General features: G+C 46.4%; 2 protein-coding genes and 1 pseudogene across 2 annotated transcripts in view; 1 reads left to right on the top strand and 2 right to left on the bottom strand.

Annotated features, from left to right (window-relative positions):
- The window catches only part of WNT5B (Wnt family member 5B), a 106258-nt gene that overhangs the window by 49605 nt on the left and 42203 nt on the right, over window positions 1–14450 (top strand). The gene's annotated exons all lie outside the window — the stretch shown is intronic.
- Window positions 2789–8071, bottom strand: FBXL14 (F-box and leucine rich repeat protein 14). Its single transcript, XM_045464540.1, has one exon. The coding sequence runs from the start codon at window positions 7217–7219 to the stop codon at window positions 6017–6019; it is 1203 nt and encodes a 400-aa protein (XP_045320496.1). The 5' UTR covers window positions 7220–8071; the 3' UTR covers window positions 2789–6016.
- On the bottom strand, window positions 7471–13716 carry LOC123590991 (annotated as a pseudogene).

Here is a 14450-nt window from a genome sequence, read left to right as displayed (position 1 = left end):
TGTGACAAAGCAGTGTTCTGGAAACTGGCTCAATTCCTCTGAGGACAACAGGGGACAGATTTAACACTACTAGCTACTTCAGTACCCTAGAGCCCATTTACCAACTTGCACTAGTTTTCCAGCTTCTCAAATAACTCTATATATGATGCTGACAAGACATATCTAAGTTTGCACAACGTAATAATACATATTAAATAGTAGTAACTTTCAGCAGTTGGTGGGGTTTGTTTTTGTTTTTGTTTTTTCCCTACTCCCAATGAAAACAGGCTCTGGTTTAGCACCTTTCTGAAGCCAGGGGTTAGGGTGGCCCTTTACAATACCTCAGGGAAAGATCAAAGAGCTACCTGCATGCTTATCACCCTCTGAGGTGGTCAGTCAAGTCTGCAGCAGTCGGTTCTGATAAGTACTCCTCATATCACCGTGGCAAAACCTTACCTTTGTCAAGCCTCTCTCCCCATTTATAAAATTAAGTGTGCAGTATCAACCAGATTTGTGAAAACAAACATTTGAGACAGAAAGTGAACACTGTGTCATGACTAAATTCTTCCAGCAGGTTGCATTCACATCCCTAACACTGTCCCCCCTTAAGTTTCTTTGCTGCTGCAGAAGACCTCATTCTTTTCTTTGCAACTGACACTATTTTCCACCATCACAAATAAAAGTGAACTTACAAGGATATGTGGCATTTGTGTTTTACACAATTATAGTCTAAGCACAATGAGATAATAAAAACAGAAGTCTTTTTTTAAGAAAAGAATGTGCAATTTTCTGGGTTAACAAACAGCAAGCAGAGGAATTCCACTTCTGTTTTATTTGTGGGGATGCTCAACATACCCCCACACTAGTGCTGCACAGTTAAGATCTCAAGCTTACTTTCTCTTCCACCTTAACCGGAAGACTTGACTTTACATAGTACCAAATGTTCTGGGTTGGTACAGGCAACTCCACCAGGCAAAATCAGAGCAATCCCTGGAAAAGAGGAAAAGACTGAAACTGATCATTTGTGGACATTTAAATTTACCATTGTCTAGAAATACTTGTTTTCTATGCAAGACCTGAAAGTACATGCTCTTTCCAGCTGTGCACTTACCTTTGCTAAGTTCTAAACTAGTAGTTGCCAGTGACCCAAATATGAATGTCTTATCTGTTTGATACCACTTTTCAAAATATTTTAACTTGCTACATCATATTGGAACAAAAACAAGATATGTGACCCAAGCATAGGCCTGTGTTTGACCATAGCTTTCCAGTTTCTAATCCTGTGCTCCACATTATCTCATCAGAAAGCCTCACCCCTGCCTCCATAGGAGTTCAGAGGCATACAGAGTTTAGGTCTTGCCCTCTACTAAGTGGATAGAATGAACTTAAAAGGGAGTGATGTGAGATGCAGGGAAGAGAAGGACACCAGAGAGGGCGACTGATACATGACTTACTGTAGCCTCCCTTTCTCCAGCAGGGCAGCTGAGAGCAGAGGCCAGGGGCTCCCCCTTTCAGGGGACTGGCAAAAGACGGTTGTCAGAGGCTGCATGAGGTCTTGGTTTTGTTTTACAAATCTGATCTTTTAATCAAGAGGTTCTTATTCCTTGAAAACACAGTGGTCTCTGGGGGCCATACCTTTCCCCTTTGAAAACTTGAGTTCACATTTTCTAAGTCAAAAGTAAAAAAGGTTTTACTAATTCTGAGACCAGCATCTATCTAGTAACTGCTGCAGGAAAGCACCAGGATTTAGGGAACAGGCCATACTTCAGTTTCCATATCAAGTGTCCTTTTTAAAGAGAAAAGTCCTTACCTTTAAAAGGAAACTCCAATAAAAGAAACATTTGCTTTTTCAGATCTTTGTTGATTTGAATCAGGAAAGAATATGATCAGTTTGAATTTTCTAAACTATTTAAAGACAGGCTGTAAGTTAGGCAAGCATCCCTGTCTCTGTTGCCAAATGTGGGGTAAATCAGGTGTGGGGCAGGGGGGGCTCCCCCACTTTAGGACTGAGGAATCCCACAGGAGGGAGTCCACAGCAGGGAGCATCATGCAACAATGCCCAGCACTTCTAGCTAGAGGCCTAGCATGGTCCTTATGGGGCTGCAGAAACTGTCTGGACCCCAGTGAGGTTGCACTGATAATCTTTTCCAGACAGACTTCAAGGGCTATTGCCCAATGAGGCTCAGAAAAGAAAGGTATGTGGAGCCCTGTCCTCACCACTACCCAGTTTCTATGAGGTTTATTACTTCTAGATGATAAAGTTTACACTAAGGTCCTATTTTGGTTTTTCACTTCTGAAGTTTCAGCAAATACCTGAACCAGGTTTTCCTGTTATTCTAAAAGTTGCCCTGAAGTGCTTTTTAACTTTTGTAGCGCCCACAAAACATCTTATTTTCTTTAGTGCTTCTAATTCCTGTAGGTATGGCGGAGATCAGATCCATATTCCCTTTAAGTAGTGCCCTGTGGCATGAGCTTGTCCACACTGTGATCAATCAGTTGCCACTCATTTCTGTGAGGTCACCTTACTGGAAACCAAGGTACGATTAGTAACTAAACCTTCTTAGGTACGGAAGGGAGCTGGACTTTGGAACTGGACTTGGTTTGAGTCCTGGTTCCCCTCAATTAGTGGCTGGGTGACTTAAGGCAAGTAGTATGCCTTATCTGGAAATAAGGATACCTGTTTCAACAGGTTGCTTTGAAGACTAAAAGCAGAAATATTCAGGTACCATGCAAAGCATACCATAGGTTCTCAACACATACTCATTTCTTTCTACCCATGAAGGTTGAGAGATAAACAGTTAACCTTGACTGATGAAAGTAAATGGTTTATTCATCGTTTCCAGAGACACTCCAGATATATTAAGCATACCCAGTTCAGCATGAGGACAGTAGGCCCATGATCTTAACTTTCAAACATTCATTCACCGACCTTTAATCAGGCTTATATTTATTTAGCCTTGCAAGTAAAAAACAAAACCAAACAGAAAAGTGGAAAACTTCCTGTTAGTTGGTAGGACTGTGTATTAAAATGAAGAATGTGAGCACAGAGTCTAAGACTTAGGAGGTGCTCAAATTTTGATGGACTGAATCTGTACAGTCATGCAGTCTGGGAGAAAGAAAGATCCTCTAAGAACTTAGAGCTTATGGAACCTTCACGCATTATAGTGCCAAATCAGAAAGCTGACCCTAATTCCAAGTCCAGACTTCTTATTAGGGTTCACACATCACCCCCCCCCCACCGCCCCAGGCCATAAGCACTTGCAACCTAAGAGGGAAGAAAGAGATCCACACCTTCCCCAAAGAAAAGGAAGATGGATCTAGTGTCAGGCTCAATTAGACCCAATTGTGATAGCTCTCCAAAAAGGAACAATGCAGCTTTTGTGATAGGCTCCAGCAGAAAGCTTGGAAATTTTACAAAACAACCTTACCCCGAGAGAAACTTGGGTTCTAGCTCTCTTCCTGGAAAGAGGTGTCTTTGCAGGAAAGTTTTATACCACTCTTACTAGCTCTTGCTGGGATCAGTATTTTTGGTTTAAAAAAAATCTCAGAAACAATGAGAAAGACCTATGTGAAACCAGGAATATGCACTGCTCCACTGTTTGAGCGCTTATACCCTTCCACTTCCACAGGGTGTCGATTATTTAGTTAATGTCTACCAAAGGGAACTCTTCGCTAGAATTGTTGGTATTCATTTATCTGCCCTGAAGAATTCTAAGAACCCTCACCACAGTGGATCGAGTGGCCAGCTTCAGAGCTGGAAGTGCTTAAAATGCAAATGTGCAAGAACTCCTGGCCAACCTCCCCATCCCCCAGGAAAGTGCTTAAATACAGCCAGGCCTGGAGGAGAATGTTAAAAAGAGGGGCTGAACTGCCTTCCTCCTCTCCACTAGGACCCTCACTCACACTGTGAGATTCAGCATGCATGAGTGAGCAAGAGAGAGAGCCAGCAAGGACAGCGCTCTTTTAACTTTCTGAACAATGGCTTCAGTTCCCTCCACCCTTCACCATTTCACATCCTCCCCACACCCACTCAGAGTGGAAAGAAACCCCTCTTTCTCCCCCACTTCCACATCCCATGAGCCATTTTTCAACAGGACCCCTCGATCTCATTTCCACCCTGGGGAAACCGTGACTCTTACAGATCTCGTTTTTAAAAAGTTCCATTTTGTTCAGCTTTTTAAAATTTCCATGTTGTTGACAGTTTAAAACCAAGAATTATACCAATCTCCAGTCCAGTCACATTTCTAGAAACAAAACATTTAGGTGTCAGTGGTAAACCTTATACAGAATAAATGTTTAACCGTGAGCTTACTCACACCACATAGGATGCACCAAACCCTATACCTTATTTCCTCTTAGAGTACACAAACAGCACCTCCTACTTTGGCGTGGGCCCAAACACACACTGCCTTCAAAATAATTCACAGATACAAGGTTTTTTTGTTTTTGTTTTTTTTTTTTCAAAAACATACTTCATATTTCCTCTTTTATTATATAAATATCAGTTTAACCTTTTACTGTAAGAATATAAACGTTTTAAGAGGATCTTTGTTATTATTTATACAAATTCACAAACAGTACAATTAATTGATAAAGGTCTCTGGGTTTCTTTAACTCCATGGTCTCGCAGGTTGCTGTGGAGGATTCTAAAAAAATAAACAAACAAACAAAAACTCCAACAGAAATATACATCCTACTCAAAAGCAATTTTTTTTTTAAAGCCACGAGTCCCAACCCCCACCAAAATAAAGAAAGCCATCTATTCCTCCATTTAGAAACAGATTTTTGTAAAACCCACAAACTCCCATTTTATTAACAGAACAGAGATGAGACAGGAGTTTCAGTCTCCTCCCCTTCACGTTACAGCCCCAGGGGCTCCGTAGGCCAACTCTGCCCCTCTGCTTCCAACAGGAAGTCTCACTGTGTGACCTTTTTGTGGGGAAACTTGGAAGAGGGTGAGGGTAGGGCAGAATTTGCATATATAATAATCATTTTCAAGACACAATCTGCGTCTCAAGCAAACAAACAAAAGTTCAACTCTCATTTCTTCCACACATTTGTGCTATAAATTAAGTCAAGGTTTATGGACACCATTGGGCCCTCAAATCCCAATGGACGGGGAGAAAAAATTCTAGCCAGAATGTGGAAGTGGACACACTGGATGGATGGGGTTTGGGAAGAAGCCAAAACAAAATGGACGTACAAACCCAATGGGCATCTTTCCAGTCTAGGCACAAAAATGTTTCAGTCTCAAAATATCTCTCTTGTAGAATTCCAGGGCTTCAGAGAAAAAAGTAAACTAAAACGAGGTAGCCAGACATATATATATGTATATATATATAATTTATATATATATAATATATAGACTATATTCAGCAGAAAAAAAAAGGACCGTGATTTCGAATTTCTCTAAAAAATGAAAACAAGAAAAAGAAAGACAATAAAAAGGAAATGAACATGAATAGCAGAGCACTGTAGGAGAAGGGAGGAGAAGAACCTGGGATTAGTTACAAAGTGGAAGGAAGAAGGGTGAAAAGGCCGTGGTAGTTGGGTTTGCTCTTTATACATTTCAAAATAAAAACCAGATCACAGTATTCAAATGAAAGCTTAAGTAAAGGCAGACATTTTCCTCAACTCCCCAGGGTTTTAAGGACTAGTCACTCCCCACCCCCTCCCCCATTTCCAAATGCAAAGCAGTGGGGGATACAGTAGCTCAAACAGTCCTCCATCCCCCTGCCGAGAGGAGTGGGTGGGTAAGTAGCTGATTCAATCTCTCTATCCTCAGGGAAAAAGAGAGGGGAGTTAAGGTAGGGGTAGCAGAGGAACCCCAGATGCAATGAGAATGGGTGCATAGTGGGCCGAGGTGCTGGAGGAGGGAGAAAATGAGCCTGAGGCTTCGTGTCACTGCCCCCATCTCATCCACTACAATGATCTATGTGTAAGTGTGCATGTCAAGTGTTGGGGGGGGGGGGGAGGGAGGTGTGGTGGTGACCGGAGGATGAACAGGGTGGGACAAGGGGAGCAGGTGCTGCTGCCCTCACCTGACCTTCTCACTGTCCGTCATCTGCCAGAGTCCTAGGTTGAGTACCTTGAGGCAGGGCAGCTGCGTGATGCGCTCCAGACCGCGCTTGGTGATTCGGGTGCAGCCATACAGGTCTATGCCAGTGAGCTGGCTCAGGTGCTCCGCGATCAGCTCCAGGCCCTTGTCTGTGATGCGCACACACTGTCCGATGTTGAGCGTGCGCAGCCCATGCATCTGCCGCACCATGCGGTTGATGCCATCGTCGCTGATGTGGCAGGAGCAGAGGGACAGGGACTTGAGGCCGTCCAGGCCCTGAGCTATGTAAGCCAGACTCTGGTCCCCCACCTTGTCACAGAATGACACATCCAGCCCCGAGAGGCGAAGGCTGCCCATGGCCAGATGCATGATGCCAGTGTCACTGATGTTGTCGCAGGAGCGCAGGTTAAGGCTGCGTAGGCTGCCCATGTGCGACAGGTGCAGGAGGCCCGCGTCCGAGATGCCCCCGCAGAAACTGAGGTTGAGGAGCCTCAGGCCCGTCAGCCCCCGGGAGATGTGCTTTAGAGAAAGGTCAGTCAGCTTCTGGCAGTCCTGCAGCGTAAGCTGCTCCAGGCCCAGGCAGCCCTCGGCGGCGCTGCGCGTCATGCCGGCCAGGTGCCCTATGCCCACGTCCGAGAGGTGGCGGCAGCTGCGGAGATTAAGGCTCTTGAGGCGCTGCAGGCCCCAGGCGATGAGCAGGAGGCCGGTATTGGTGATGTTGCTGCAACCCCCCAGCTCCAGCACCTCCAGGCCCTTGAGGTACTGGGCTATGCGGCCCAGGCTGCTGTCGGTGATCTGCTTGCAGAGACTCAGGTTCAGGGCACGCAGGGAGCCGATCTCCTGCACAAACGCGTGGCCCAGCCCGTTGTCAGTGAGGTTGTAGCAGCCGCTTAGGTTGAGGCTCTCGATGTTGGCCATGCCCTGGATCACGTAGCTGAGGCTGCGGCGGAGGCTCAGGATCTGCACACGGCGGATACCCCGGGCCTGCAGGCTGGGGAACAGCGACGGGTTGGCCCGGCGCAGGTGCAGCTTGGCCTCCACCCCCCGCCACACCGACTTGTGGTAGGCGGCGTCCCGCCAGGCCGTGCACACCTGCGCCGCGCGCCCCTTATCCCGGACGTCCAGGTAGCCGAAGATCATGGCCAGCAGCTCGGGGAACAAGCACGAGATGTGGGTCTCCATCTTCCTCCTCCCCCCTCCGCGGCGCCGGGGGGAGGAGGCGCGGGCCCCGCCGCTCCTGCCCCGAGAGGCGACAAGAGCGGTTCGCCCCGGCCGCTGCCGCCGCCGCCTCGGGCCCAACGGACGGCTCCTCCCCGCCTTCCGGCTCCGGCCGCCGCAGCCGCTCCTCCTCCTGGTCCGTCCGTCCTTCCTTCCTTCCTGCCGGCTTCGCCTCCCTTCCCTTCCCTCCCCCCGCCCCGGGCTCCGCTCGGTCCTCACATCCCGGGCGGGGAAGGCGCCCTCTCACTCACTCCCGAGCCCGGCCGGGCCGCCGCCTCCGCCGCCTCCGCCGCCTCGGGTCTAACCACGCCGCGCTCGGGCCGCGCCGCTCCGCCCGCTCCGCCGCCGCTCCCACGCCCCCTGCCGCATCCTCTGCCTCCTGCCACTGCCGCCGCCGGCCGCCGCCGCTGCTGCTCCGGGCCGGGGGGCCCCGGGGGCTGCGAGCACGGGCTCCGGGCGCCGAGGAGGCTTCCTGCTGCCTTTGTCTCTCGCCCGCTTTTCAAACCTCCCAGCCCGGGCCGCCCGCACTCCGCCGCCCAGGCGGGGGGACCTGGAGGCCAATCCGGGCCACCGGGCGCACGTTCCTTCTCCCCCCCGCCGTCCGCGGCCAGTTGGGAGCTGCCGGCCCGGGCACGGAGGACGCCGCGGCCGGCGCGGCCGGAGCGCGGCTCGGCGCCGGGCCCGGAGCGAGCAGGCGGGCCGCGCGTTTGGTAGAGTCCGGGCCGGACCCCTCTGCCCGACTGCTCCTTCGCGCGTCCCCTCCCTCACTCCCGCCGCGCTCCCCCCGCGCGCGCTCGCGCAATGGTACGAGCCAGCGCTGCCGGAACTGTCGGAGCCGTTACCCTGGAAACCGAGTTCTTCCTAGTCTGGCCGCCCCGATTTTTAACCCTGTAGGCGCCATTTGAGAGCAGCTGTCAGCCAGGCTCTTCCCCACCCTTCTCCTTTTCACCCCGTAGCCCGCTATTGAGCCATTCCCTTTCTGGGCCACGCCCCAACCCCATTCCTTCTCTTTTTCTTTGCTGCTGACGTCTGCGCAGTCTTTTCCCATAGTTTACCCCTGCAATTCCTGACCCCTACTTTACACCCTTCTCCCTTTATTATCCTTGCAAGACCCTCTTCCAGTGGTAGTACTCAATAATCATCACTCCAACTCTCCTTCCTTCTTTTACTGTCCTTAATGCCCCTTAACATGTCTCTGCTATCACACCCCCAATTCTTCCAACGGGGCTGTTTCCTACGATTCCTTTCTCTCCAGTCTTGTGCCTCAAATTATGAAGAAACTCGACTTTATTCATCTCTGCCCTAGCTTATCACTGACCCTCTCCGGCCCTCATGCTAGAAGTATCCATTACTGCTTCCATCTAGCATCTTCTGGTTGTGTCCATATACGCCTCTGTGAGTACTTTATACATCAAAACTTCCCTCCACTTCCGCACTTGGCTGCTGAACTGTGAACTGAACTGTCGGGAGCGCCACAGATGTCCTCCCATCTCCTCAGCCTGCTTTACACTTAGAAGGGAGCAGCCGTCCCTAAGCCTTGTTTTGTGATCTTTTCCTTTCTCCCCAGCCTTTTGGACTACATACAGTTTTACGGACAGTTGTATGATAGTATATTTGTATGTACAAACACAAAGATACTGTTTAAATAAAATACAATGACTATTGGGCTTGGTTTAAAATGCTCCAAGCAAATGTCTGTTGGTCTGTCAACTGTTTCATTGAACCAGGGCAGTGCTCTCTTCTACAATGTGGCTCCTGAGTCTTAAATGCCACACTGAATATAGGATTTCAGAGTTTCCTTTTAACTATCCCCAAACCATGAATCTTTGCATCAGAGAAAATGACCCTATTTTTAATGAACTTATGGGTCCGTACAACTTGATACAGGACAACCTGATCTGTTTATCGGAAAAGGAAAATGGTTTCATTGATTGTTTGAGGACCTGAACAAAATTTTGAATGGGCTCCATTTTCAGTATATGAGATTAGCTTTTGGCCACTTCTCTTTGCTCAAGAGACCAATACAAGTGCATACAGATTCACTAATAGGCATAATATGTATTACACACACCCCATCCACCTCTCCTATTTCTTAAAATTTTTTTAAAGTTTTCTTTATTTTGAGACAGAGGGACCTTGTGCACACAAGTGGGGGAGGGGCAGAGAGAGGGAGAGAGAATCCTAAGCAGGCTCAGCACCCTCAGTGCGGAGCCCTAACCCACAAACTGTGAGATCACGACCTGAGCCAAAGTCAGAGGCTCAACGCTCAACTGACTAAGCCACCCAGGTGCCCCTACCTTTCCTGTCTATAAATCAGGAAATGCAGAAGCAAAAACTCTTACACATTTGCCACCTCACCCACATTACACATGATGTGAGGCCCATAGATTTTTATAACCTCTCTGAAATAATGGACTGTACTGTTAGTCACCTAGATGATCCAGATGTGCTGAGGCAATAATTTCAGGCCATACCTGAGCCAACACTCTTCTCCTAGAGTGTATCTGGCCTTATGTTTGTCTCAGTCACTTATGACTAAATTTTTACCTTAAACTCTACATGAAAGTCACTTTTTTGTCGTTCTGTAGATGTAGATGTATTTGTATTGATGTCAAAGTATCAGTCCAAAACAACTTAATCCTACTTTTTTTTTTTTTTTTTTTATTTTATTTTTTTAAATTTTTTTTTTCAACGTTTATTTATTTTTGGGACAGAGAGAGACAGAGCATGAACGGGGGAGGGGCAGAGAGAGAGGGAGACACAGAATCGGAAACAGGCTCCAGGCTCTGAGCCATCAGCCCAGAGCCCGACGCGGGGCTCGAACTCACGGACCGTGAGATCGTGACCTGGCTGAAGTCGGACGCTTAACCGACTGCGCCACCCAGGCGCCCCAACTTAATCCTACTTAACACAAAACAAAGTGCTAGACCATACATGGGGTAGGGGGAGCAGATTTGTAAACTGGGAGCATGACCTGAAGAAAAGGAGCTTACTGGTTTTCCTCCTCTAGACAGGGTATTGTTCTCAATTCTGAAGAGTCATTCAGTGATGCCCAGAAACACTTTGTCTAGAAGTTGGCCACTTGATCCTAGTTCTACCAAAACTTTTTCCTGAGTTTTATTAATACAGAGCCTTTTGTTGAAGATGTTCAAACATATTTCAAGGATTTGCAGTAATATGATTATTTTCATGTTCAACAAATAGGAAAATAAACATCAAGAAGTATCTCAGAAAATGAACATTAGTGGAGAAAAGGAAGTGTGGCATCAAATGAGCCCTATGCTGTCTGGAGATATGATGACTTTTTATAGCATTGAGAAAATGTCTCCCCTTTCTGGGTGTCAGTTTCCTTATGTAACAGTAGGGTGATTTGACTGGATAATCTTCAGGGACCTTTCCAGTATTAACACCCTGGGAGACCATGAGCCTAGATTAGTCCTACTGGCTTCTCAACCCTGGAGCTTGCGCATTGTTCTTAAGACAGGCCAGAGTTTAAAATATTTTCACATGCAATGGCTCCTTCGGGATTTTGGTTTAGGCTCAGATTTGGGACACAAAAATGGATGGAGCATATTAGAGAGCAGAGACCTTGATTATCTGAGAAAGATGGATACCAATGTAGAAAATCCTGTGGATAGCTGTTCATTCCCCCCCCCCCCACTTTGCTGAACTTTATTAAAGCAAAAGCGAAGGTAAATCTCTAGAACATAGTCAATTTTCTGGGATTCTTCCCTCAAAAATATGACAGTTGATTTCCAAACACATGCTAGAGTGTACATGGTTCCCAACTATACTTGTCAGTGAGAAGCTGAAATCCTAAGATGTACATCTTCCAACTGTCTGTGGTCTGTCTTTGGATCAACAGTAATTGCCTGCACAGCTACTATGGCTTCATTAATTTTTGCCTGTAGGTCTCTGAGCTCTTCTGTGTGCAGCAATTACAGATTTTGAGCACTTCATTAACAACTGCATCTCCAGTGTCAAAACCAAGAATATATTTATCTAAAGTAACAGGCAAACCCTCTTTTGTTTGATTTGCTTTAGCAACTGCATCCTGCTCAGGTGCTCCTGGACCAAAATGTGAGTTGCCTTAAGCATTACCAGGTAACCATTAAGATGCTGAATCTGAAGAAAGTTAGCCAAAGCCATTACACCAGCCTTAAGATCAGGATTATTTACATCCAAATTGATCGGTGCCTCTACACTGTCAGCATTTTTTGTATTATCAGGTAGCAAGCCCTTGTATTTTTCAGCATTGTCTCCATACTCAAGTCTAACGGCTAAACCAAGAAGCCAGTCAATTACTTCTTGTTGATCTTGAATCTTGAAAGGACAGTTAACATGTCTGAGATACTTTTCAAAGGACTTGGACCAGTCACTGCTGTGGATGTTTCTTAAACTACCTCTGCCTTCAATCTTGTGGTGTTTGATTTTCTGGTCTTCAAGTCAAACAATAAGGTTTCTAAATTCTGTTTCAGTTTTTCAGTTGAAGCCAGCAGGGTTGTGGTAGTTGAGGGCCATCAGCTTGCCTTGGAACGTGGTCCCTGCTTCTTGCTTTGGTTCCTTGGGCGTGGGTTGGGAGAGGGGAGGCAAGGAGGGGCAGGCAGCACAGGCACTGTTCGTGTTCTAAGGACTTGTTGAGATTTTCGTATATGGTTCAATAAGTTGCAACCAGAAAGGAGTTTTTTTCTGAATGAGCTATTCTGTATAGAAACAAAAATGAGAGCCCTGTATAAGAAGTCTCTCCAAAACTTTATCAAGAATTTTAAAGGAACTAGATTTTCAGATGGGTGTGTTTTTCATCTGGGTGAGGCCTGGGAAAATTGAGAGGCCCAACCCGGATATCAAGATTACTTAAGGGTGTGTGTACTTCCTCGTTCAGAGAAGGAAGATCTGGCAGGAAAGATCGGAAGAGATCTGCAGCTTTTTAAAGTCATTCAAAAAAATATAGATCCAAAACTAGTGACCCTGAGTCTAGCTGGTAAGTGTTGGATCAAAGGAGTTAAAATATGTTGTGTGTGTTTTGTATTAACTCTAAAGTATCCATGGCACTACTGTGTAGTAGACACTCTGTAAAGGTTTTTGAACTGAAATGAATGAGAACAGTAATAACATAATATCTTTATGAAAGACTTCATGCGTATCAAAACGTCTCCAAGAATCTGGACAACCAATAGCAACGGACATCTGAGGTTTATAAAATGGTACCTTTCCAACTACTTTCCAACTTCAAGATTTCTTGATGGAAACATTCTTTCTATTCCTTCCTAGTCCAGTAAAACCTTGGATTGCGAGTAACTTGTTCTGCAAGTGTTCCGCAAGATAAGCAAACATTTCTAATAAATTTTAACTTGATAAAAAAGCTGTGTCTTGCAATACAAGTAGTATGTGAGGTCGAATGTCACATGATCATAACTGAGCCAATGGTTCTTCAAATTTGCTTTGATATAGAAGTGCTTTGGATCACAAGCATGTTTCTGGAACGAATTATGCTCGCAAACCAAGGTTTTACTGTATTACTAAATGAGAGTTTCTTGGGGCATCTCTCAGACATTTCTCCAAAGAAGATATACAAATGGATAATGAGCATATGAAAAGATGCTAAACATCAGTAATTGTTAGGGAAATGTAAATCAAAAGCACAATAAGATACCACTCACATCTATTAGGATGGATACTATTAATAAAATAGAAGATTACAAGAGTTGGTGAAAATGTAGAGAAACTGGAACCCTGGCATACTGTTAGTGGGAATGTAGATGGTTCAGCCCCTGTGGAAACTAGTATCGTGGGTCCTCAAAAACTTAAAAATAGAACTACCATAGGGGCGCCTGGGTGGTTCAGTCGGTTGAGGGTCTGACTGTTAATCTCAGCTCATGTCTTGATCTCAGGATGGTGAGTTCGAGCTCGTTGGGCTCCACACTGGGCATGAAGCCTACTTAAAAAAAAAAAAAAAAATTAAACAGAACGAACATTTTGAAATAAAGATGTGAATAAAAGGAAAAAATCGGTGAAAATTGTTCTCATATCAACAAATTGCCAGGAATACCCTGAAATATTTGTTTACTCTTCCTAGGTTATCAATTTGCTATATCCTGTAAACATGGGCTTTATCCACCACAATAAAAATAAGGACATGGGGTCTGGGTAGCTAGAGCCCTCTCATTAGGATAGCTGTGCACTTTATTATTATTATTATTATTATTATTACTATTACTATTACTATTACTATTATTATTATTTGAGGGGGGCAGAGGGAGGTTTCCCAAGGAATTTATTTGGGCCAACTTGGGGACAGGGAAGCTTTGCATCTGAAAGAAAATGTTGGGCCTTTTGGTGGTGAAGTGTGGCTCTCCCTGGGGCCACAGGACCAGATGGGACAGTGGGAACTTGATCTTGGAGTCCTGGAACTGCCTGGCTGCCAGTGGGCTGCCCTTGCTGGCTGCAGTCCTCACCTTCATGATCTGGATCAAGTGAGCGCTGTGCCAGTGCCTATGTCAGGACAGCACTGGGTGCCAGAGCCTGCAGTGGTCGGTCCCCATACTTCGGGTACGTGCCGTGGGTGCCGTTGCTGGAGTCATAGCGCAGCCAGGCTCTGAAGCTCTTCCCCCACAAGGGGCATTTCTTGCACCCCTGTCTGCAGCAGACAGTTGCGCCTGAAGACTTTTTCGTCTTCCTCAGCTGAGACACAAAGTACCAGAAGGGGGGGCTTGGTCACAATATGATTAGGTGCAAAAGATTCCCTGGCCATAGAGGGGCTGAGTGCTGCATTGGGGGTGGGCAGGCCGCCCCCCACCACCTTGGACCGTTGCAGGGTGCCCGAGGCCTTCGTGGGGCACTCTCGGCCTGTCGCCACCACCATGAAAGGTGACTGTGCACTCTATTGTCTGAACTAGAAAAACTCATGGGAGTGAAAGGGGTTGCCAATAATGATCACCCCCAGATGAATGGTCACTCCCTCCTTCTACCCTGGAAGTGGGGTTGCCATTTGTAAGTTGTAATTTGCAACTTTTGAGTATTAACTTTAATGTATGTTTTCATATTTTCAGGCACTTAACCAAAGGATTAGAAGTACTCTGATAGTGGGGTGCCTCGGTTAAGCATCCCACTCTTTTTTGGGGCACCTGGGTGCTCAGTTAAGCGTCCGACCTCAGTTCAGGTCATGATCTCATGGTTCGTGAGTTCGAGCCCCATG

This window comes from Leopardus geoffroyi, chromosome B4 (assembly GCF_018350155.1).
Source record: "Leopardus geoffroyi isolate Oge1 chromosome B4, O.geoffroyi_Oge1_pat1.0, whole genome shotgun sequence".
In the NCBI taxonomy this organism is placed as follows: domain Eukaryota; kingdom Metazoa; phylum Chordata; class Mammalia; order Carnivora; family Felidae; genus Leopardus; species Leopardus geoffroyi.
The sequence above is the reverse complement of the archived record's forward strand: the minus strand, read 5'-3'. Positions and strand labels throughout refer to the sequence as shown.

Bases quoted from the DNA above. Each gene is read 5' to 3' on its own strand.
- FBXL14 (XM_045464540.1), bottom strand. From the start codon at position 7,219: ATGGAGACCCACATCTCGTGCTTGTTCCCCGAGCTGCTGGCCATGATC.